The sequence below is a fragment of the Crocodylus siamensis genome, chromosome 11 (genome assembly GCF_052110815.1).
Source record: "Crocodylus siamensis isolate JL-2025a chromosome 11, ASM5211081v1, whole genome shotgun sequence".
Taxonomy (NCBI): Eukaryota; Metazoa; Chordata; order Crocodylia; family Crocodylidae; genus Crocodylus; species Crocodylus siamensis.
The window spans coordinates 61161436-61183528 of NC_143405.1; the positions used below are offsets into that span (position 1 = coordinate 61161436).

General features: G+C 45.7%; 1 protein-coding gene across 6 annotated transcripts in view; it reads left to right on the top strand.

Annotated features, from left to right (window-relative positions):
- The window catches only part of TAFA4 (TAFA chemokine like family member 4), a 98222-nt gene that overhangs the window by 16601 nt on the left and 59528 nt on the right, over nucleotides 1–22093 (top strand). For 3 of the 6 annotated variants that reach the window (XM_090022592.1, XM_090022591.1, XM_090022596.1), the window contains exons 2-4: nucleotides 4093–4263; nucleotides 11590–11725; nucleotides 13974–14089. In XM_090022592.1, coding sequence (XP_089878718.1) covers nucleotides 11646–11725; nucleotides 13974–14089 — 196 coding nt within the window. In that variant the 5' untranslated portion in view covers nucleotides 4093–4263; nucleotides 11590–11645. The remainder of the gene's footprint in view (nucleotides 1–4092; nucleotides 4264–11589; nucleotides 11726–13973; nucleotides 14090–22093) is intronic. The other 3 variants (XM_090022594.1, XM_090022595.1, XM_090022593.1) reach the window with 1 other exon arrangement.

The window sequence follows — 22093 nt, forward strand, 5'->3', positions numbered from 1 at the left end:
CACACACATATTTGTGTGTGTGTATGTGTGTGTGTGTTTTTTAGATCCATCTATTGATCGATCGATCGATCGATAGATAGATGTATATAGATACAGATATCTCTTTCTACCTCTATATAAATATATAGATACAGATCTCTCTCTCTCTCTTGCTCTCTCTCTCTATTGATATCTATATACATATAGATATCTGTGCAGATATAGATATAGATTCTCAGCCCAGATGAGTCCCAGGTATTTTGAAATATTTGTCATTACTCAGATCATCTTGATACTGTTCCTTGAATGCAGCTTGTAGGAAAAGGGCTCAGTGGATGCAAGAGGAACAAGAGAAATCCCACTCCCTTTCTTAGCTTCTTCATTCGGGGCCCCTGGCAGGCGGGCAGTAGTTGGAGACTTAGCTCTGCTAGTGGTGGGCAAAGGCTCGGGGCCTTGGTAGGAAAGCAGCCTGGGAGGAAAGAGGAGGTGAAGCGCTATTTTTCAGAGGTCTATGGCAGAGATATGGGAAGTGAGGCAGCAATCGTGCAGCATGCACAGCAGGAGGGCTGCTCCTTGTTAACAGAGCCAGGCTTCATGGAAGAAAGCCTCAGCCTTCATGTGAAAAACAAAGCTGAGTTTTTTTTTTTCCCTATCCCTCCCCCCCGCACTTTGTGAAAAGGCCTTGAAGACATAAACGGGTGTGAATCGATCGTTGGGGTTGAAAGGAAATAGGAGCTGGGCTCTTGCTTTTCCACCGGAGGCTGATCACTGTGGCCTCAAGTTAACAAGTGAAGTAAAGCCAGGGACAACAGCAGGGAAGCCTGATTCTGCATCTTCCCTCCCCAGACCTGTTACGAGTCGCATAGGGACTGCACCAGGTCATCCCTGCAAGCTCTCTCTTTCACTGGGGACAGTAAAACCAAGTATAGGGAGAAGTCTGGGCAGTGTCAGCCAGTGACAGCCTGCAGTGTGCTTTCCCACCTGCCTGGTCCCAACCACAAACTTGAAGAGCCAGTCGTAGGGGGGCTGGAGCCTGTTCTCCTCCTCATCTGCTACCAGCCCTTTTCCATCCTTGTCTTGGCCAGGGGACTTCCAGTACTCCATTTTGCTTTTCAGAGCAGCTAGAGGAGCCTGCCAGCACTCGGAGGTCACATCTTTCCCCAGCTGACCCTGCAGCTGACTTCCAGGGGGGTTTGCTCCTCGACTGCCGGGCACCCCATCGACTGCTGGACTTCCCCATGGTGCTGCAAGGAACATCTGTTGGATGGGGAAACTGCATTTTGCAGCCTGCTTGAGGTGCAGGGAGAGGGAAGAAGGGGAACTAGAGAGGGTTGGAGAGAAGGACTGAAGAGTCGAGTTGGAAAAGAGGCAGATTAGTTTCTAGGGGGGAGGAAGGAGTATGGAAATGATAGGGTTTTACTAGTGTGGAAGAAGTCTCTTATGCTGGGTGCATCGTGGAAGTGGAAAATAATTAAGGGACCCCACTGTTAATAATTTGGAGTCACTTTGGATCTGGGGGTGACAGGAGATGGGCAAGGCAAGACAGTGGCCTCCCAGGGGCCTGTGCGGGGGGAGACATGTCTGTTGGGTACAGCTGTGGGGTGGTGACTTCTCACCGGGCTGTGGCTAAAGCAAGCAAATTGCAAACTGGAATACTTTTTAATACCGTAACAAAGTTGTGTGCATGTGTATGTATATATAATTTCTCTCCCAGGGTACTTTTGGTGTGGCAGGACTGGTGGCTCAAGAATAAGTAAAAAGATATGCCCAAGTCTGCCTTTTTTTTCCCAGCCGTGATTGCACCCTTCACATGACCTGACTTGTTAGGCGACGGTCCGTCACTTTAGGAAACCTTGTGAGACTTCTGGTGACTTAACAACTCGGTGCATATATTGCACAGCGGTGACCTGATCTGCTGTCTGCATGGGCTCTGAAAGCACCTGTATCACATTAGACGCTTGTATCCAGAGTAATCCTCAAACTGAAAATCTGCGAGAGCCCTCTTCTGGCTATACTCGTAGCTATTTGACTAAGGAAAAAGACTGGGCAAGACTGGGTTAATCTTTTAAGTGCAATTATTTATCGATCTTGCTTCAAGTCCTCACGCTAGTTCTCATGCCCTGCCAGCCTATTAGCAGTATTTTACTTTCAGGCAGTGAATTATGGAAAACGAGGAGTGACCATTGGACAAACGGTTGTCAGCAATCGCCGCTGAACTACAGCATCTGTAGAAGAGGGAAACTAGAGATTCCCCGCCCCCCCCATCTCTTACAGAGTCGTCATTTTACGGCAGATCTTTTGCAAAGTCCATGCCAGTTGTAGCCCTTCATGCAAGCCTGCTGCATTGTTGGTTTCCAGGTGCTGGATTTAATGATGGAATTGATAGCGGGGTTGTTATTGCACGCCCCATTTGCAAAAATGCGAGTGCTGATACCATTGCCTCGGGATGACTTGGGTTATGAGTAGCTCTGCCTTGCATGAGGCAGCAGGCTGGGAGGTGGAGCTGGTGAACAACAGCACACACCAAGATGACCGGTTCCTGGCTAGATAGGTGGCGATACGGGAGTCAGCATCACAATCCTGGACGTGTGGGGCTGCGTTATAAAATGTGTCACTCGTGACTCATACCCGTGTTTATGGAGTGGCCCTTGCAGCTCTGGTTGGGCTTTCTTTTCTTCTCATCAAGTTTTGGTGATGGAATAAGCAACTGCAGCCCAGGCTCTGTCTGAACTGAGCTCCTGCTTTGCATGGTGGAGAATGGAGGCCGTAGGGCTTGCCGCAGTCCTGGCCCCAGGTGCAGCTTGGGGGGCTATGTTCTTTGGTACCCCTCCCTGCTGTGGGGGTGGGATAGGAGCCAGGTGTGAAGGGCAGGTTGGCCATGCAGGGAGAGGCAGCAGTATCCAGGCTGTCAGCAGATGTGCATCGAAGCACTGGCTGCCTTGCTCCAGAGCGCTCTGCTCCCGATCCCAGCTTGCTCTCTGGCTTTGCGACTCCGGTTTCTGACCCTGGCAAGGCCAGTGTTTCCAGCTTTGGGGTCCTCCTCCACTTTTTTTGGGTGCCCAACTCAAAACATCTCAGGCCCAATTTCTGGGCGTGCTCACCCCCCTCCTCCCCATGACTCCCATTGGCTGGTCTGCTGCACTGCATTGCAAACGTGCTGGAAACCAGGCCGGAGGCGATGAAATCGGCCTGGTCTTGTGCCAATAGACCCGAAGCGCCAGCGTGGGATGCTGGCTCCATACTCTATGCACACAGTGTGGATGCTTCCTCCCTGCCCTCAGCTCCTCCCAGGATTTGACCCTGAAAAAAGGGAATGAAGCAAAAGGAAGGTAAGGATTAGAGAAGTCCATTGCTGAGCTGCCCAGTTTTGGCTTCCCAACGTGAGCTCCCAGGGTCAGATTCCCACCTAGGGAGTCTCGTTCCATTGCAGAACTAAATGAAGGCTGCTAATAGTAGGTAGGATGGAGGGCCAGGCTTGCTCAGGTGTCTACCAGCCCCCCTGCCCTTCTTTCAGCCATGCACAATGTGTCTAAAATCCTCATCAGTGGAGGAAGAGGGCTGTTCCTATGGGGCACCTCCATTGTGACAGAAGATGAAAGCAGATGTTTCCACCGAAGCACATTGCGTGTCCAGCAGTGTGTATGTGTGTATACAGCATGGGCACTGCAGAGGTGAGCACCCCAGGCCTCTGGCATATAATAACACATCCCATTAGTCAAGGGAGAATATGGATTTTGTTTTATTTAGGTCTCATCAGTAGTGTTTTGCCTCTTCCTCCCAGTTGCTGGTAAATAAGGTTTTGAAATATTCCTGTGGAAAGGGCTGACTAGCTGTGACAGATTGAAAGGCCACCAGCGGAGCGGGGAATGTGATGTCATAAAAAGGCACTTTGAGAGGGTTTGTTTTGCTCAGATGTTTTAAAAATTGCTGGCGAAGCCTGTTGTGTGTCTGCTGGAGTCTGAAAGGTGCTGGGAACTGTCTGCAGTCTCCCCGAGTAACTGGACTTAGGCTACGTGCCTAGTTTTTGAAATGGGAGGCATCCACCGTGTAGCTTGAGCTACCTCACTTTCCTAACCGTCCTGCAGCTTGACAAGCTTTTGTACTCCGGTTTAGTTTAAGCTACGTAGTTCACGCCAGTGGAGCCTGCAGTTTCCTCCTGGACATCTTGCTGTAAACTGGAAGCAGCTGTACTAAAGCCGATGCTGTCACCTGATGTGGAATAAGAGGAGAATTGGGTCCATTGTGTGCATCCTATAGCACTTTATCCTCACCTACACAAAATTGGTAAGTCATCTCATTTGTTAAGGTCATAACACTCAGCTGGGGTGGGCTATGGACTACTTAGGCAGCCAGGTGCTAAATACAACGTACAGATGGAAAAAAAAATCTGGTCCTTTAATTTTTTTTGCACTTTCTTAGTTGGCCTAATAAAAGGTATCATCTCCAAACCAGGAGGTCTAGATTTTTGCATTCCTCTGGTCCTTTCAAGCACTGCTACAATGATGAGATTTGGGGAATATCTTGGAATTCAGCTAAAGAGATGAAATGAAAAGCAGTGCTTTTCCTTTCGAGTATAATAGGACCATCTGTAATACAAATCCGGGTAGAAAACTGGGACTAGCGAGTTTCTAGAAGTATTAGCCGGAGAACCGGAGTCAGGAAATGGTGTTACCTGTGTGTGTGGCATCATTGAGATCAGCACCGTTGGATACCGTGTTCAGGTTTGGTGTCAAACTGTCCAAACAGATGGTGGAAAAACTGGATATGGTGCAGAAAAGCATGACAAGATTTATTCACTTTCTGAAAAGCCGCTTGACAGTGAGTAAAGGAGCTGTGCCTAGTTTCTGGAAATAGAGGGTAAAGTTGTGCCAGGCCCTGGCTTGGAGCAGTGATCTCTGCTATTCGAGAGCGCGTTCCTCTAGCAGAAAAGGCCTAACAAGCCAGATGCCTGGAATGTGAATCGGGATAAATCTACACTACAAATAAGGTGCATGTTTTTTAAAGCAGGGTAAATTTAACCCTTCAAGCAGCTTAGGCAGGGACGTGATGCATTCTCCGCTATTTGAAGTCTTCAGATACAGACTGGAAGTCTTCCTGGAAGCTATGCCGCAGGTTGAGCAGAAGTTTTAGGACTGAATACAGGAGCTACTGAGTCAGGCCCCATGACTTACGTTACACCGGGAGATTCAACTTGATCCTGATGGTATCTTCTGGCCCTAAAATTTGGTGATCTGCGAAATGCAAGGGTGGGGGCGGGTGCCAAAGTAGCTAGGGTGTTACAAGAACTCCTCCCTTTGCTTTTGGGGGGGCACATTGCTCTGGACCTTATGAATATAATGGGGAAATAACTGTGATGGTCAGATCCAGAATTCCCTACCTACTCTTTTTGCTGTCCAGGAGCATGGCAGTAATTTTCTGCTTATACTAGCTGGAAATTACTATTGTGCACTGACTTAACTCTGCCCAATCCTTTCCTTTCCCTGTGTTTGTGCAAGGTGGGACAGAGAAGAGTGGGTGTAGAAGTTCCACTAACCTGTGGTCAAAGGGCAGTTGGGGCTAGATCCTGCTGAAGTAGGAGTATGTCACTTCCCGTCTACAAAACCTGAGAGTGGATCATATCGGTGGAAGAAAAAAACGCAGCGGCAGGACTTGGGTGTGGTGGGAAAGGTAGGAGGGTGAACGGAGGAGTCCCTGACACCAGCACATTAATATGATTAATGACAAAACTTAGTTTGCACGGGCAGTTCATTCACACACAAAAGAGCTCTCAAATCGGAGGTTTTGTACCAAGCGTGAGACTTTCGAGGGGATTTCTTGGTTTCGAGAGACAATGATAAGAAGCAAAGTTTCGGACGGAGCGATTGCCATGTATTCCGCAGATGAGATTTCAGGAGATTTTTCTAGCAGTGACGAAAGCTGGAAAGCATTTTATGTCTTTTTGCTACATTACAGATGCACAGTCGAGTGAATTTCTTCCGTTCTCATCGGCCTGGGACAATTTAAAATGGAGATGAGCCCCATTTTAGTCCACCTCTGATACGTTAAAGCACAACTGTAATTACAACCATCAGACAAATTGACCGCAGTCACCGGGCTTTGTCGGTGCGGTGGAAAACATCTTCCGAGTCCACTGGGGGGCACCAGTGTCACACTGAATTGAAGGTTGAGCCTTGCAAAGCATCTCCTAACTCTCTTGCAGCCTCCTGGTTATTTAGCCCATTGTTCAGACTTTTTATTCTTCTTTTGACCTCAGATGGTTTGGAAAAGAAGCAATTCGACTGCCTGTTGTCTACAGAAATATTTTTATTGTGCCTCCAAAGAAATATCTTCTCTGTGTATCATAGGAAGTAAGAGCAGTTGTGTCAAGCCAAATCTATGTGCCGACTGCCTGTTGTCTACAGAAATATTTTTATTGTGCCTCCAAAGAAATAACTTCTGTGTGTATCGTAGGAAATAAGAGCAGTCGTGTCAAGCCAAATCTATGTACTATAGATGTTGTTTTACTACTTTTTGTACAAAAAGGCCACTCTCACTTTATGTACAAGGCCCAAATCTGCAAGATGTTCGGTACCTTCAGTTCCTGTTGATTGCACTGAGTCACCCGTGGGATCGGGCCTATGAAGGATGCCCCCTTTCTTTGACCTCGGTTGACTGAACTCAATGGCGATTATAAATGAGTGGAAACGGTTTCAAAAGAACACCTCCAATCTGGGATCTGCTTCCAGGAGGCATTGTTCGACATTTTCTTTAGAGCACATGAAACATTAGTGATGAGACACAAAATCCAGTTTAAAAAAAATGGTTGACTAGGAAGCAAACACCTTCCGCTGTCAGGATAGTCAGGTCTTTGGGGAGTTGGAGCTAAATATCTGTTCCTGTTCATGTGTCTTTAGACCCGGCAATGGGCAGTTCCTCTTTGAGACGACCGGCTCTGGCACGGAAGTTCAGGTTTTAGGGAGTGGATGCACGCTTCAGCTCTTCTGTTCATTGCATGTCTAATGCTGCATAAGCATATGTTAGCACAGCATGAGCGTGGTTTTTGGCATACCTAGTCAGAGAGAAAAGGGTTTTAATGTATCTCAACTAACCTACGGTATATGCTGGTGATTTTCCTACCTTCCCAGTCCTCCCCTGTTCTGCTCTGTTCAGTAAAACAGGATGGCTCTGAATAGCTCAACGATGATGCTAAGTCATTACAAGGATCTTCTCTGTTTTTATGTCGATTGATCATTTCATGCAGTATATGGCATATGCATTTCATTATGCCAATTATTTTATGGAACGTGAGCCTCTTAAAGGAGGCGCTGTCTCTCACTGATATGTATATTTAAAGTGGGGAATGTGTTGGGAACGCTTCCAGTTAAGGTCTCATTCCTAAATTCTTAAATATCCAGTGAACACAATGGCATTCTTTTGTAGCTTATTATTGAGGAGGCTATAAAATGCACTGATGATAATGTCCTCCCCAGATGACATCAAACCTCTGAAAAGTATTTTATGAAACATAAATATTAGCAGGAGACGATGTCTGTTCTAAATGGACACATCTTTGTATGAGATAAGTGTATGTCACCTGTTACCTTGGTGTCCCAGTGCCTCGAAACCTTGAATGTATAGGTAACCCCCGCTTAACGCTGTTTTGCTTAGCGCTATTTCACTATAACACTTATTTTAAATTGATACCTGATCCCACTTAGTGCTCAGCAAGTTTCGTTATAAAGCTCATGGCCACCATTTTGGGTCATTAAAAACACTTGCAGTTGCCATCCTGGGTCTTCAAAAACTTTCAGTTTTGCTTAATGCTAGTTTCACTTAATGCTCAGTTTTTCAGGAACCAATCAAGAGTGCTAAGTGGGGGTTGCCTGTAGTTATCCGTACCACACCCCAGTGAAGTAGGGAATTTACTTCCATTTTACAGGGTACTGAGGTGCCAAGCCAAAGGGCTAGATCCTAAGGGCTTTAGACACCTTAGTTGTGAGCAGGACCCTAACTTGGAGGGTCCTGGCTCTATGAATGGTATCCACACTTTTGCTTTAGGCATCTGCCCATCTTATACAATGCCTGGGGTAAGACATGTCCCTAAATGGGCTGAGTGGGGAGCCCCCTAGAAATAAAAAAAATATGCACCCAAGATATGTTTTCAAAAAAATGCCATGGGATTCTCATGGAATGGGATCAGATTCATTTAAATGAGCAAGAGCCTTCTTACTGTGGGACGGGTCTTGCAAACCGGTGTTTCATATCCAAGTCCAGAGCCCCTGCCATACCTGGGGGCAATTGGACCAGCTATCGAGGGAAGTAATTATTCCCCTTTCTTCTGCGCTGGTGAGGCCACATCTGGAGTCCTGTGTCCAGTTTTGGGGCCCCTGCTGCAGAAAGGATGCGGATAAGTTGGAGAAAGTCCAGCGGAGAGTGACGAAAATGGTTCAGAGGATGGGGGACATGACTTGTGTGGAGAGGCTGAGGGAACTGGGTTTATGTAGTTTGCAAAAGAGAAGACCGGGGGTGGGGGGCGGGATTTGATAGCAACCTTTAACTACCTGAAGAGGGGTTGCAAAGAGGATGGAGCTGGGTTGGTCTCAGTGGGGGCAGATGACAGGACAAGGAGCAATGGGCTCAAGTTGCAGGTTTAAGTTGGATATTAGGAAAAACCTTCTCACTAGGAGGGTAGTAAAACACTGGAGCAGGTTACCTCCATCATTGGAGGTTTTTAAGACCTGGCTAGACAAAGCCTGGGCTGGGATGATGTAGTTGGATCAGGGGGTTGGACTAAATGACCTCTTGAGGTCTCTTTCAACCCAGATTTTCTATGATTCTCTTTGCCCTGCTGAATTCATTGGCTGCTTAGTATGCTCCGTGCCTTTGAGGATCGCCCTGTGTTTTGAAAGCAAAGTTGAGCCAGCTCATAACTGACCAATGGGAATACCATTATCTGCCTTAGCACTGGTGCCCAGGGGACTGGCTCGATTACCAATCCAGCTGTCCCCAAGAGAGCTCTTGACTCGGAAGGTCAGGAGTGATCATTTTTGCAACTCGCACAAACACTAAGTAATTGTTCTGCTGCTCCAAGTAGCACCACACCCTGATGTGATGCAAGAATCGACATTCAGCGGTGCCATGGGGAGCATCACTTCACATGAAGATGGGCACAAACCTAGATTTCCTGGTTAAAAGCATGGGATGTCTTTTGACATGATCAGGCAGGTGAGACTTTTCTTTCTTTAATTAAGACAAAGCAGCCAACCTCTAATTGATGACGAGTAGTGCTGTGACTATTCTAGTCCCTTCCCCTCCAAACAGCCCTGCTCTAAGAAATTTAGCTGGTTAAAAAAAGGGGATAAAGTTAATTTACCTTTATCCACTTGTGTTTTGAATCTGTCTAGTCACTGCAAGTTGCAATAATTCATATCTGATCGTTCTTTAACCAGTAAGTTCAGAGCAGGTTGCAACAGGTCTTTATTTGCTTTTAGACAAATCTGCATGATTTCTTTAAAAACTACATATAACGTCAGGAAAGCGGTATTGTCTAAAACAAATCAGTATGGTCTAGTCTGAATATTTGTAGGGCACTGCAAAAAAATTTTTTATCTATAAATCCCCTTTTGAAATGGACAGAAGTGTACTGGACACAACTGAGTCATTCAGTAGTGCATTAAAACTCCTGGCATTGATTGCCTTTTAAATATAAATTGGAGATGTACTTATTGTTTTTATTGTCATGCATTTAGGTAGGGAATTGTTAGCACCGAGCAGTAACTATTTGTTTTAATAGGCCACTCTACCAGCAGTTTTCTTTTTTGGATGGAATGGCTCAGTTGTCCAAATTCATGCTAATATTTCCCATGCTAGTAAATTAATGCTGAAGAATGAAATGACTGCCTAAAAATTTGCTGTGAGGATATCACTTTAATGCCAATGAGTTCTCTTTTCTTCCTCCTAGCAGCCTGCATGGTGCAAGAGCTAAGCACTGCAATCTTTGGGCTTCCCTGCTCTGAGCCTCAGCAGATAAAAGGCACTTATTTATCAGTCTTTCTAACCCCACATTTGCTTTGGGGGCCGGCTGTAATGTTCTGTTTTGTAAAAGTGAATGCCTGATTGTTGCTGTTAGGGGGCAAAAATGGAAAAGGGGTGGTGGAAAATAAGAAAAGGTCACTTCCATCGTTTGGTCGGGGCATACACCATTAATAGAAGAGCTGAAGAGGAAGCCAGTGTGCTATATTTTCGACAGCAGAAAGTCAAATTGAACCCAGGGATAGGAAAGGCATCAAACATAAGCAATTGAAGCGAGGAGGCTTGAGTTTGCTAGTTTTTAAAATGCTCAGCTTGTTATTTTATGAGACCCACATCAATAATGCTTTTGGAGTTTCTCTGCGTATCAACATTTGAGAATGTGGCTTCTGGAAGTGCACAGTCCTTGGCTTGAGATCTGGTGAGTCCTGTCCAGGAGACGAAATCGCAGACTTGGGGAATGTGGCAGTGTGTGATGGAAGTCTAGTGGCCTTTAGACCCAAGGTGCTGTTACAGTGGACAGCAGCATTACCACTAGTTGGAACTGGGAATGATACAAGGTTTTGCTATTCTAGCTTCAGTAACACAGGCGAGTATATATTCGTTCAGCGCTTGATCTGCTGTTTTCTTACCAAACCCAACTTGAAATTGAGCCCCGGGGAGACTCATGGCATTTTGGTGCTGTTCGTGAACAGCTGGGGTTTGGCCAGATGTGGCAATGCTGATGTTCTCACCCTGTTTTGGGTACACCAGATGTGTGGGCAGGAAATCGCCCAAGAAAGCCTCTTCTGGTGGGGTTCAGCTGAATGTCTGAAGCTGCAAAGAGGTAGTGGAGAATTCCCTTGCAAGTGCAGCTCCTGGGGGACTTCTTCTCTACTTTTTTGTACCATCCCCATCACAAAAGGAAGGAGGAAGGCATGTTCGGGTTGGGTGGGGGGGAGTTCAAGAATAAGATCGTAACTGGTGGAGTGGAGCAGAGCGCTGTTTTGCTTGCATTATTTAAAGACGAGCTAGTGCATGGCAAACTGACCCTGGGACCAGGTGGCAAAGGGAAAGAGAGGTGAAAGCCAGCTCCTCGAAGCTGCCCTCCAAGCTTGTGGAGTCGGCCTGGTCTGTGTATTTTTTCTGAAGGGAACTTCTCAGTATACTGAAGAGAGCCCAGCTTGCAAGGAGTCTGGTTCGGACCCTTTAGAAATCAGAGTTTTTCATCGTCTCAAATGGTCTTTTGCACGTGACCCTTGGAGAGGCAGTAAGCAGACAATGTTTGATATAATGATGGGGGTGTAATGCCATCCATAGGCCTGAATAGTGTCTGGAGCCCTTCTCAAATTTTATGGCGCCTGGATGGCAAGAGGACATACAACCACAAAGCAGTCCGGTGTACGGGAAAATACTGTATTCACCGCATTTGCTGGTTTTGGATAGGTGAGCCCCACACAGTTCATCTTACACTGTTTCAGATCTGTCTTCTGATACTTTGCTGACTTTTAACTTGGGTTGCACGGTAGATGGCACTATAAAGCAATGGTTTTATTAATATAAATCTATAAAACATCACCATTCAGAACTCTAATTACATTCTAATATGGCTTCCTCTTGTAGGTCCCCAAAGTGAAGGAAAAACTGTGAAATGCAGAAATGGTTGTTTGTAGCTGCAAATGGGAATTTGGAATAACGATGAAAAACGCACTGAAATAATCGTGTTTGACTGGAACAAAATTCTTGAAAAGTCCCCAAGGTAAGACACTATTTTATCTTTGGACTAGACGACAAAGATTTGCCATTCTGGTTAGCAACAATATACATTTGAATACAGCTGAGGAAACTAGCTAACAATTAGATGAAGACTTAATATTTTGCAGGGTCATCCTGTTAGCGTTCTCGGCCGTTGAATGCAGTAGGCTGCAGGTCCTCCCGCTCAGTTTAGTTTTCTTCCTCTTTATGAAGAAGAAACTATCATGTGGTAAATACTGCTAACTCTGGTAAATCCCACTTGCCCTGGTTTCACAGTGATCAGCCCATTACTTCATGTAGACCGGGGCCAGGAAGGGGTGAATGAAGCCCGGACTGCAGTTTCTCAAAGTTAAGTGCCCATCTTTGTCATGTGGTCTGCATTTGCACTTGAGCAGTGTAAAAGGGTGTTGGTGCAGAGTAAGGATAAGGCTCTTGTGATCTGTGTTGCTGTAGTTTGTGCTGTGTAACAATCGTACAAGGCAAGGACCTACTTAACATAGCTGTTCCTTTACAGAGGATCTTGAGCACTTAAAGTGGGCAGAGAAGCTTTTAAAAGAAGTTTGTGAAGGTCCAAGGAGAGCTCAGCATGTGCTGGCATGGCTAAACCTTTTTCAACCAATGTATTTTTTCTCTAGTGTAGAGGAGCGCACGTTTTTAAATCCTGTTTACAGCAGACTCCTTGACTGCTAGTTTTTATTACTACAAAGTGTCCTGGTTGGTGTTTTTGGGCATGGCCAACTTTCTTATTAGTGCACAAACAGAGAATGAAATCCTTTTGTAACATGGGAAAAGAAGATTAGGCCAAGGCCTTCTAAATGAGGAAACACAAGATCTCTTTTGCTTGGTTTGTGTATGCACTATACATCTGAAGTGAACTGGAAATGCCTTGTCTGGTCATGACAGTAGGTCTGTCCATGGCATGAGGTCTCCTTTTCATATATATATTTTTTACACTATCCAAATACTCACTCAGCCCTTTGAAAGATCTGATTAGCTGGACAGGGTTGGGTGCTTCAGAGTCCTCTTTGAAACTGCAAAAGGACTTGCTTATTGGAATATCAGTTGAAATCTAGAACACCAGTAATATTTCAAAGTGTTTTTTGGTGATGGTTTGGTACAAATATTCGTACCCAGCATAGACTTTTCCAAATCCCAGCCTGCTGGTTAGCTGTAGACTGGAGCCTCTGCTCTGAAAAGAGTGGTGAGTTCAATTGACGCACATCCACAAATTATTTTTAATACACATTGCTATGTTCCCACTTGCAGTACTGGCTGAAAATATGAAATATTATGATGTATCTTAAGAATTCAAGAGCACAGTGCCTCCTTGAGCACTGAAACAATAATAAATCATCATAAATCAATTTAAGGAAATGATCAGATTACCTTTCCACATGATGAATGCTACTATGGAAACTGGGTGGGGAGTTATTTGCAGGAGTCTTCAGTGAAAGGGCTGAGAGTTGCTTGTCTGAATGGGAAACAGGAACTTTTGAGACTGAAACTGGCCCTGATACTGCCAGCCTGGTCCCATGTAGCCATGTCCTTACTCTTTGAGTAGTCCTCTTGATTTTTCTGAAACCACTTATCAGGAATAATAGGAATCAGGCCCCTGCATTGCATCAATATATGAGGAACAATTATACACCGCCCCTTTATATTTATTATATAATGCTTGCAAAGCCAATGCAGTCCAACCTTGCACAAGTACTCAGCAGTTCCCCTTCTTTGCACTGGCAGCTCCTGGATGTTGAGCATTCATGCAAATCCAGCCATTTCATTTATGCGGCTAGGTGGGAGTTGACTGTCTTTGGAAATCTGGCCTGAAATTAAGTCACGGATGCATATTTTTTGTTAGCGTGCTATGCATCTGTGGCAGAGGTAGCTGAAAAATAAGAACAAAAGCAAGACTGTGTGTGTGTGTGTCTTGTAATATTTAAATTTGTGTGTGCAAATCTCATATTAAGCAGTTATCACCTTGAATTATAGAAACATAACAGTTGCATGATAACTGGCATGCATACACACATGCACACGCATACGTGTGTGGATAACCATGGTAGCACTTCTAATTATGAAATTTGCTTAGTAAAGAATTGATCCTAACCAAAGTGTGAATTTGATTTTGGTCAGCATTACCTTGGAAGAAGCCATTTTAATTACTTTTTAGCTTTCCCTTCCAAAGCATTATTTTCCCTTTATTCCCCAGTTATATTGTTCTCTCACTTAACTGCTTCCTTTTCTGCCTCCAGGATGAGATTCTGTGCCAAATCAATGCTTCTATCTCACTGGCTTTTTCTGGTCTATGTGCTAATGGTGTGCTGTAAATTGTTGTCTGCCACTAGTCACCATCCCCGGGGGCACACAGGTAGGAGCTTTTAAACTCATTACCCGCTACTGAGACCAATTAATAACAGTCGCTGAATGAGTCCACTTTTTAGCAATGGATAATTGATGAAGCTGTTGACAGTGTGATGTTGGCAGTGCCATGGTTAATAAACAATGACCAAGAAACAGATTTATTGTACAACTTCATAGGGTTTTATAGTAATTTTATGGGGTGCTGTAGACAAGGCAGAGTTCTTGGAATGATGTCTCCGCTGGTAAGACCGTGAGATTTGTTCTTGTCACCTGGCTTGCTTCTTTCTTTGAACTTTGCACAAAAATTGTCCATAAAGTCATTGTTCTGAAATGTGGCTGTAATTTTCATCTGTTGGTTTAGGTCCTTATTGGGTGCCCATTGGTACTGATGGAAAGACTCATTGGGGTTTGCATAAGGTTGGGTAGGCTCATGCCACCTAAGTCAGTCTTCCCATTATTACCCTAAATCCATCCTTGTTGCCTCAGTCCTTTGTTATGTGCAGAGGTGTTAGACCAAAACCACTACTTGGATTTGTGCTGTCCATAACCTGTATCATCAATAATTCCCACCACGCAGCCATCAGTTCATAGTTCTCTGGTGTTTTGAAGCACACTTACCACATTGCCATGTGTCATCTTGTGCTGCTCTCCCAACTTAAAGTATGGATTGACTCATGATTTTTTTTTTTTTGAAAGACAGCCCTTTCTTCAGCAAAAGGAAAGGTGTCATGCTTATCTTGATACATTGAGGAATTAGATTTAATTTAAAATGAAAACCTGTAAATGTTACTTAATTTTAAATACTGTAGGCCAGAGCCTGAAATGGGTGAAAATCAATATAGCTCCTTTGCTCTCAGGGTAGATGTGCTAATTCCCACTAGGTAAGTATCTGGCCAGGTGCGTGTGGCTGGTGTAAATCAGATTGGAAAAGGAAGCAATTTTGTTGGTAAGATAGGAGTCAGAAGTGCTAGATGCCGCTTCTTGCACCAGCAGGTAGATGGTCATCCAGCTGGGTAAGATGTACCTGTGATAAGATACATTGTAAAATGTTCTTGCTTATGTCTCAGCAGTAGCACACCCAGTTATTCCAGTTAATGAAGTATTATGGGATGGTCTAGCACCACTTTCTCCCATGGTGGGCCTTTGTGGAAGCAGCTCAAGTCACTTTCTTGGGAGACAGACAACCTCAAGTCAACTGTCACCTTGTCCTCTCGTATAAAAACTATTCCCGAGCAGGCTTGTTGACAGCTTGGTTGAATTTCCTGTTTAAGAATATAGAATTAGGTAGCAGAAAACACACTTCCATAGGTGGTGTCATTCAACCAAAAAAAGATGAAAGTAAGTGTTGCTTTTCTCTTTTAAAAATGCACTTTGCAGACATCACTAAGGCAAATACCTCTGACAAGAAGAGGGTATCTTCCATTGTGTGCATGCATGATGAATGTTCATGACACACAATTATAGCACTCTTTGCACTTGATATTTCAGAATGCTTAATTGCATCTTTTTAGTTGACTCAAATTCTTTCCCCCTGTTTTTAAGCAGGTATGGTAAAGTACAGGCAAAACTACTGGGTAATTAATCAACTCCCGCTTACAGGGATCAGTCTCATGTCAATCCAAGACATGTTCAACTACAGCATGATAGATTTCTGTTTTGCCTTTTATGATAAATTGGGCTAAATTTGGGCAGCATTCCCATGGAGCTGGGCTTTGGCCCTTTACAATGTATGGTCTCGCAGAAACGAAACAATCTTATTCAACTGACATTAAATTGCTGACCAAATTCTTAGGTGGAAGTTAAGATAAAATCTCCTCTCAACACAACGCTTTCAAAGCAGCTGGGAGTTGTCAACGGCTGAGGCACCCGGAGGGCACACCAACCTTCTGGTCAGCACATATTTCCTCCTTCATCCCTTCGTCATGTGGCTGCGGCATGACAATGAAACACAGGGCCAGGAAGTATGCGTCATTCAGAAGGCCCTGTGGGTTTGTCTGCACCATGTCCCCATGTCTTCCCAACCCTACACGACATACGGGAAGCTTCTCACCAGCACTCCCTGGTGGGTAGTTTTTTTTCCCCCCAATGAATTTGTCTAGAAACATTTGTTGGAAAGGGGAGTTCTCTACTCCGTTATACCAGAATTTTGCTTTAGTAGCTGACCTTCCATGTTTTGCCCAGAGGCAGAGGTAATCGCAGCCCATCTAATAAACGTTTAATAACCGCTGACGCTTAGAATAAGGCCAAGGTACTTGCTGCTCAATCCCAGCTCAAAGTTTGGGTACAGATTTTCTTTGCTTTTTATGTTTCCTTAGGCCTTGATACCATGCTGCCATGCAGTGCCATGCAGGGCCAGTTTGGGTCCAGGATCAATGAAATGGCTGCATCGGTGAACCCTTAGTCTGTGATGTACAGGAGGGTTGGGGACTGCCAAACAAAAGAGTGTTTAAACTGGAGCTGCCTACATTATAGGGGAAGCCTTGTTCAGATGGCAGCTTATGTCTGACCCAGCAGGTGGAGAAGGCTTGGAGCTGAATGGCTTGGTTGATTGGCATGGAAAGTGGAGTCTCAGACTCTGGCTCCGACTGCTTCTGTGCTGACCCTTCATCTTCTCCCTTCAGTTTTGGTGACATCCAGTTGGAACGTAGTGCAGGACCCATGCTCCGATGCCTGGCATCTTTCTATGACCTCTCCATAAAACAGGGTGCTCTTCAATCTGGGTTTCACGGGGGCAGTGATTTATAGAGAATACCAGTGCAAGTTTCTGTTTGCAAACCATGGCGGGCCAAGGCTGCACTGGCGTTGATAGGCCACTTGCTGGGATTGCACCAGTGCCTGCTTTTTCTGTTCTTTCAACGGGGAAGACGGATATGTGTAAAGACTCAGTGCATGTAAAACCCATCTGTATGAATAATGCAGACGTGCGTTTGGTATCGAAAACAAAGACTCTCCCTGCTGCTGCTCCTGCTCCTTGCCTGTCATGGCTCATGGAAAGAAGCAGCGTCTTTTCAGAACATGTTATTTTTTCTGTCTTTCTCTCAATGCCTTCCCTGTAAATGTTAGTTTAGCCTAGAAGGGGGACCATCAAACAGAGCCCATTGTCTGTCACACAAGCAAAAAACTTCCTGTCATGTACTTGGAGTGAGATTTGTGAGCGAGTGGGCACGGGGCAAAGAGCTATCATGGCTGGATTGGCAGCCTACCTGTGGCAGAGGCAGCACAGGAGTGGCATGCAAAATCCTCTCTTTAGCAAATCCTTTCCTTGTTCCACAGGGGCCAAAGCTGAACAAACCATGTGCCCTGCAGCGTGGGAAACAAAAAGCAAACCAGGAGCGTGCTGGCAGAGAGGATGACGCGTCTCTCTAGTGCGGTGGCTCTCAAACTTTTTAGAGTCAAGGCACTTGCAGATAGGCTTGAGGCCCCCTTGGAAAATGCCAGCTCTTAGTTTTCTCTTATCTTCTTGATGACAAAAAAATAATGGAGCAATTCTCCTGTGGGTGGCAAAGAACTCAGACACCCAACAAGGCAGAGTGTTTTTAATGCTGTGAATGCCTGTGTGCAATTTCTGGGAATATTTTGTGAGCTGTGCTTGCACACTTAATAGCGCTACTGCTACATGGGATCCCATAGTAAAAGGATTTCAGGGCACCCTGGGGTGCCGCAGCACCCTAGTTGCCAATCGCTGCTCTAGGGGGTTAGGTCATGGGCTCCTACAGCCAGCAGGGTGTGGGTGCATCATGTACGGAGAGGGGGGTTATTTGTTCAGGACAAGGGGAAGAGCAGGGTGACAGCACTTTCGGGAAAGAGGAAGGCTGTTTGGCATTTGGATGCTGTCTGGCAGATCAAGGAAGCTAAGAGGTGTGCAAAGGCTTTTTGTTTCCCAAGGCAAAATAGAGGAGTTTGGGTCCCCATGGCAGATATCATTTGGTCCATTGAGGTGCCTTGTGAAGCAGGAATGCCTCTGTCGGCTGCAATGCACCCTGGCCTGCTGAGTGAGATCTCTACTCTCGCCTCTTGGCCACGTCTTCATTTCAGACATTTGGCCGGAGATCCCAACAACAGTTGCACGTCGGTTTTATGGAGTCACAGCTTTCCACTACAAAAGCTTCCCGGGTAAACTACAAAAGCTTCCCGGGTAAAACCCTGGCCCCTGCTGAAATCAGTGGCAAAACTCCCATTTGACTCCACGGGGTCCAGGGCTTCATGCATTCGATGAAACAACAGATCATGCACGGCTTTCTGGGAGCACCCTCCTTGGAGTCGCTGCACGGTGAGGGAAGCATCTTTGTTTCCAGCTGATGAAAGCGCCTGTTTGAAGTGTCCTTGCAGCAGCCTTTGAATCTCACTAGAGGGCCCCACAAGGCTAAAAACCAGTCGGGATCAAGCAGAGCAGGAGGCAGGCGCGCAGCGCTCAGTCTAAGGATCTACGTCGTCACTGTGCATTTTGCTAATTAGAATGATAAGTCCTTTGTATTTCCATGGGTCAGACATGGGTAGTGCACAATCTGCTTTAGCCCTTTGTTCCACTTAACTCCTTTTATATCTTAATGTTTTATTCAGTGTATTATTTATGTGTTTTATTATTCTGCTTATAAATATAGGGTAGCCACAGTCTAAAGCCCTGGCTGTAATCTCTTTGAGTAATAAGGTAGGGAAAGCAATTCAATTTAACCACTGGATCCCTCTCTAGCAAAACGGAACAGGAGGGCACAGGACGGAGTTCTCTTCATGAGATTTCTCCTCTCCAAAAACAAAAAGAAACGAGGGGAAGAAATACTTGTTCCTATTTTCAGTGGTTTTATTAATTTTAAATAACAGTGGACACTTATTCCACGTAGGCTAGATTTTGACAAAGGCTTCAATTTGGACGCATAGGTATGCCACCAGCGGGGAGTAATTCACTGTTAATTTAGTCTTTTATAAGGTAAAATATAGCCTCTAGTACAGTTTTCCATGAATGTGCACTCTAGCTGTGTGGAAGGCGATTGTGTTTGAAGAGATTTGTGTATTCTAGGGAGGCGGAAAAAAATTCAGATTAACTGATTAATGTGTGGGTTTCATATATCATGTTCCACGACGATCTGGAGGGAAAAGTACAGCCGGATATAAAAAGAAGGGAGGGTTTTTAAAGAACTGAATCTCATTTAACGTAAAAAGGGCCAAGTCCCAGCTATCAGGATGTATTGTGTGGGGCTGAACTTGTGCCCTCTCCCACAATATCAAGGTGGCCTTATTCTGAAACCACTGGGAAAAGCTTGTGAAAATACAGACTTTATTTTATTCATGTTACATTGACAGCCTCATTTTTTATAAGCTGGCTATCCACAGCAGCTGAACATCCTTATAGTCCATTGACCGAAGTTCTGACCAAGCAGAGGGGTTCCCCCCACCCCCTTCTTTGCTGCCTTTTATCTACTTTTCCTAACTTTGAGCAGAAAAAAAAAAGTCTCTCTGTTATATAAAAAAGGCAAGCAGGCTCATGCTAATGTGCAGGAGATGAAAGCAGCTCCTTTTGTTGGGCGGGAAGGTTGGTATATCCAAGTTAAGCCTGCCTTGTAAGCCCAAATCCACAGACAGGATGGATAGGAAGCTCATCTCCAGCAGTTGTAAGAGAAAAGAAGAGTGGAGCCTGATAGGGAGCATGTGGTGCTCCTCCGACTGGGGTTTGGCACATGGGACACTGCTGGGAAGAGTGCTGAGGGGGGAAATGCTGCCAAGTTTAGTGTAGACGGGGCTCTTTCTGGGTCCCGTGGATCCGTAAGACCCGTCCCCACTGGAAGGAAGGATTGCTTTGTTGCGGGGGCGGTGCGCTGGGGTTGAGGACGTCTGGGTTCACGTGGTCTCTGTAGCTATTTCTGCAAAGCCTCCCTCCTGACCTCAAGGCTACCCCTGATAAAATGAGCATCCTGGGGCTCGCACCCAGGGCTCCTTTTGGTTGTCTGGTTGCCCCAGCTTACTCTGTTGAGAAGAGGCTGTGTGTCCTTGGGCAAGTCACTTAATCTTTCTGGGGGAAATCCTGGCCCTGCTGAGATCAGTGGGAGTTTCTAAGTTGCTCTGTGCCTCCATGCCCAGTCTTCCCCTTCCTGTCTTATCCCTGTTGGACTGTTCGTAAGCTGATCATGCTTGCATCTTTCCCTTCCTCCGTATTTGTACCATGTCTAGCAAAGCGGGTGTCGTGTTAGCTGGGCTGGTCACTGTCCTGGTCCTGTGACCAGGCTGTAACACTTTGAAGGGGACCAGAATTACATGAAATGCAGCGGATGGATCCCTGCCTTCCTCTGTACTGTACTTTTAATGTTTATTTCAGGAAACCTACTCGCATCTCATGTACGCTGTCAGGTCTCCAGTTAGGCAAAGCTGCCCATGCAGCAACGGGTGGCTTGAGTACAGGCTGTGGACTGAGGCTTGCAATTCTTACCAGGAGTTGATTGCAGCGGGGTGCGGGGAGTTGTGATATTCTTCACTGTATGGGCTGGAGGGTGTTACGTGCCTGGGATTAATGTGTAGCTACAAAATTCGATCCCCCAGAGATACTAATTACTGCCCTTTGGCTCCCATTGCACAGTACCTGTCTAGCTGCAGCATGGGGGAAGCAAGGATCAAGGAGGAGCCGCTTGTTCTGCCACCGGTGCAACGTCCGTTGTGGCCAGTCATCCCTGGGCAGCACTGCCCCAAATATCTGCAAAGTTAAGAGCTGCCACCCTCCTTCCTCCCACCTCTGGTTCCATGTTTTGGGGCCTGTCCAGGGTGCTCAGCAGGGCCGCATTAGCAGTGCCTGCCTCCCTTTTAGCTGGTCTTTCTCTCAGGCTCTTTAATCTGCACAGTTCAGGGGAAGGGCACTCTTCCTCTTTGCTTTTTTAATAGAAAGCTGCTTATTTGCAGCTACATAAAGGACTCGTCAGCCCTTTCATCTGGCAAGTGCCTGCCTGTGCACTGGCTGGAAAGGGGGAAGCTAATAGAGTGAACCTGCAGCAGTCGGCTCTGCTTCCACTGGCAGCTACTTCTGTAACAAGGGTCAAGTGGCGAGGAAGAAAAGAGGAAGGGATTTCAGATACAAATGACCTAAACCTCCCAGGGGCCTCAGGGGGAAGAGAGTCCAGCCAGTGCGTGTGAAAATCCCACTCCCAAGTGCCTGAACTGACACTATTTTGAGATGATAATAGGTGAATAGCCTAGGGGCACCGGGGAAAGAAAGGGCCGGAGAAGCTCTTTGGCCTCTTGTCTAGTTAACTACTCGGCTTCTGGTCTAGTGATTCACAACAGTGACCAAAGGTTGCCACCTGAATAGTGTCTGGGAGCCTGGGAGGGCTGAAACTGTTGTTCTCTGTGTTTTGCATGATGGAAGTCACCGGTAGGGGAAGTCACTGGTAGGGTTGCTTTGCTTGGAAGATTTGAAGGTAGCCTCCATACAGAGTCCCAGGACTGAGCAGAGAGGTTGTCTTTCCATGTTGGAGATGAGACTTGCTCTGCTGGTGCAGGCAGTGCCCCTTTTCTGCGGATGAGGAACTCCGTGGTCCTGCACCCCTTGTTCGTACCCTTTACCTCCAGCATGTGCAGCAAAATTAGAATTTACTTGTAGGACCTTCAGAAGCACCAGGGTTCCTGGGGGGGTTTTTTCTGCTTAAACATAGCAAATTCTCTCATAAAAAAAAAAAAATAAAAAATTGTAAATTCTCTGATTTAAAGACCCCCCAAATCCATGATTAAAATGAAACGCCACTCTGTGCATAGGTATCAGTTGAACACAATGTTTTATTGACCTGTTTACAATTTTAAAACAATTTGGAAGCCTACTGATGCCTCAGTCACTATAATAAGATACATTCTAAGTACCTAGAAATTTTAGTGTTTGATTTTTGGGTTTTTTATTGTGCAAAATCAGAGCTTCCCCCTGCCATCTTCCTTCACCAGGATATGGGTCCACCTGCAGCTGTCCCCCGTCACTGCTTTGCAATGCTGAGCAGCCCAGATATACTGGTGCCCTGCCCCTCACTCCCCACCCACAGCCCCC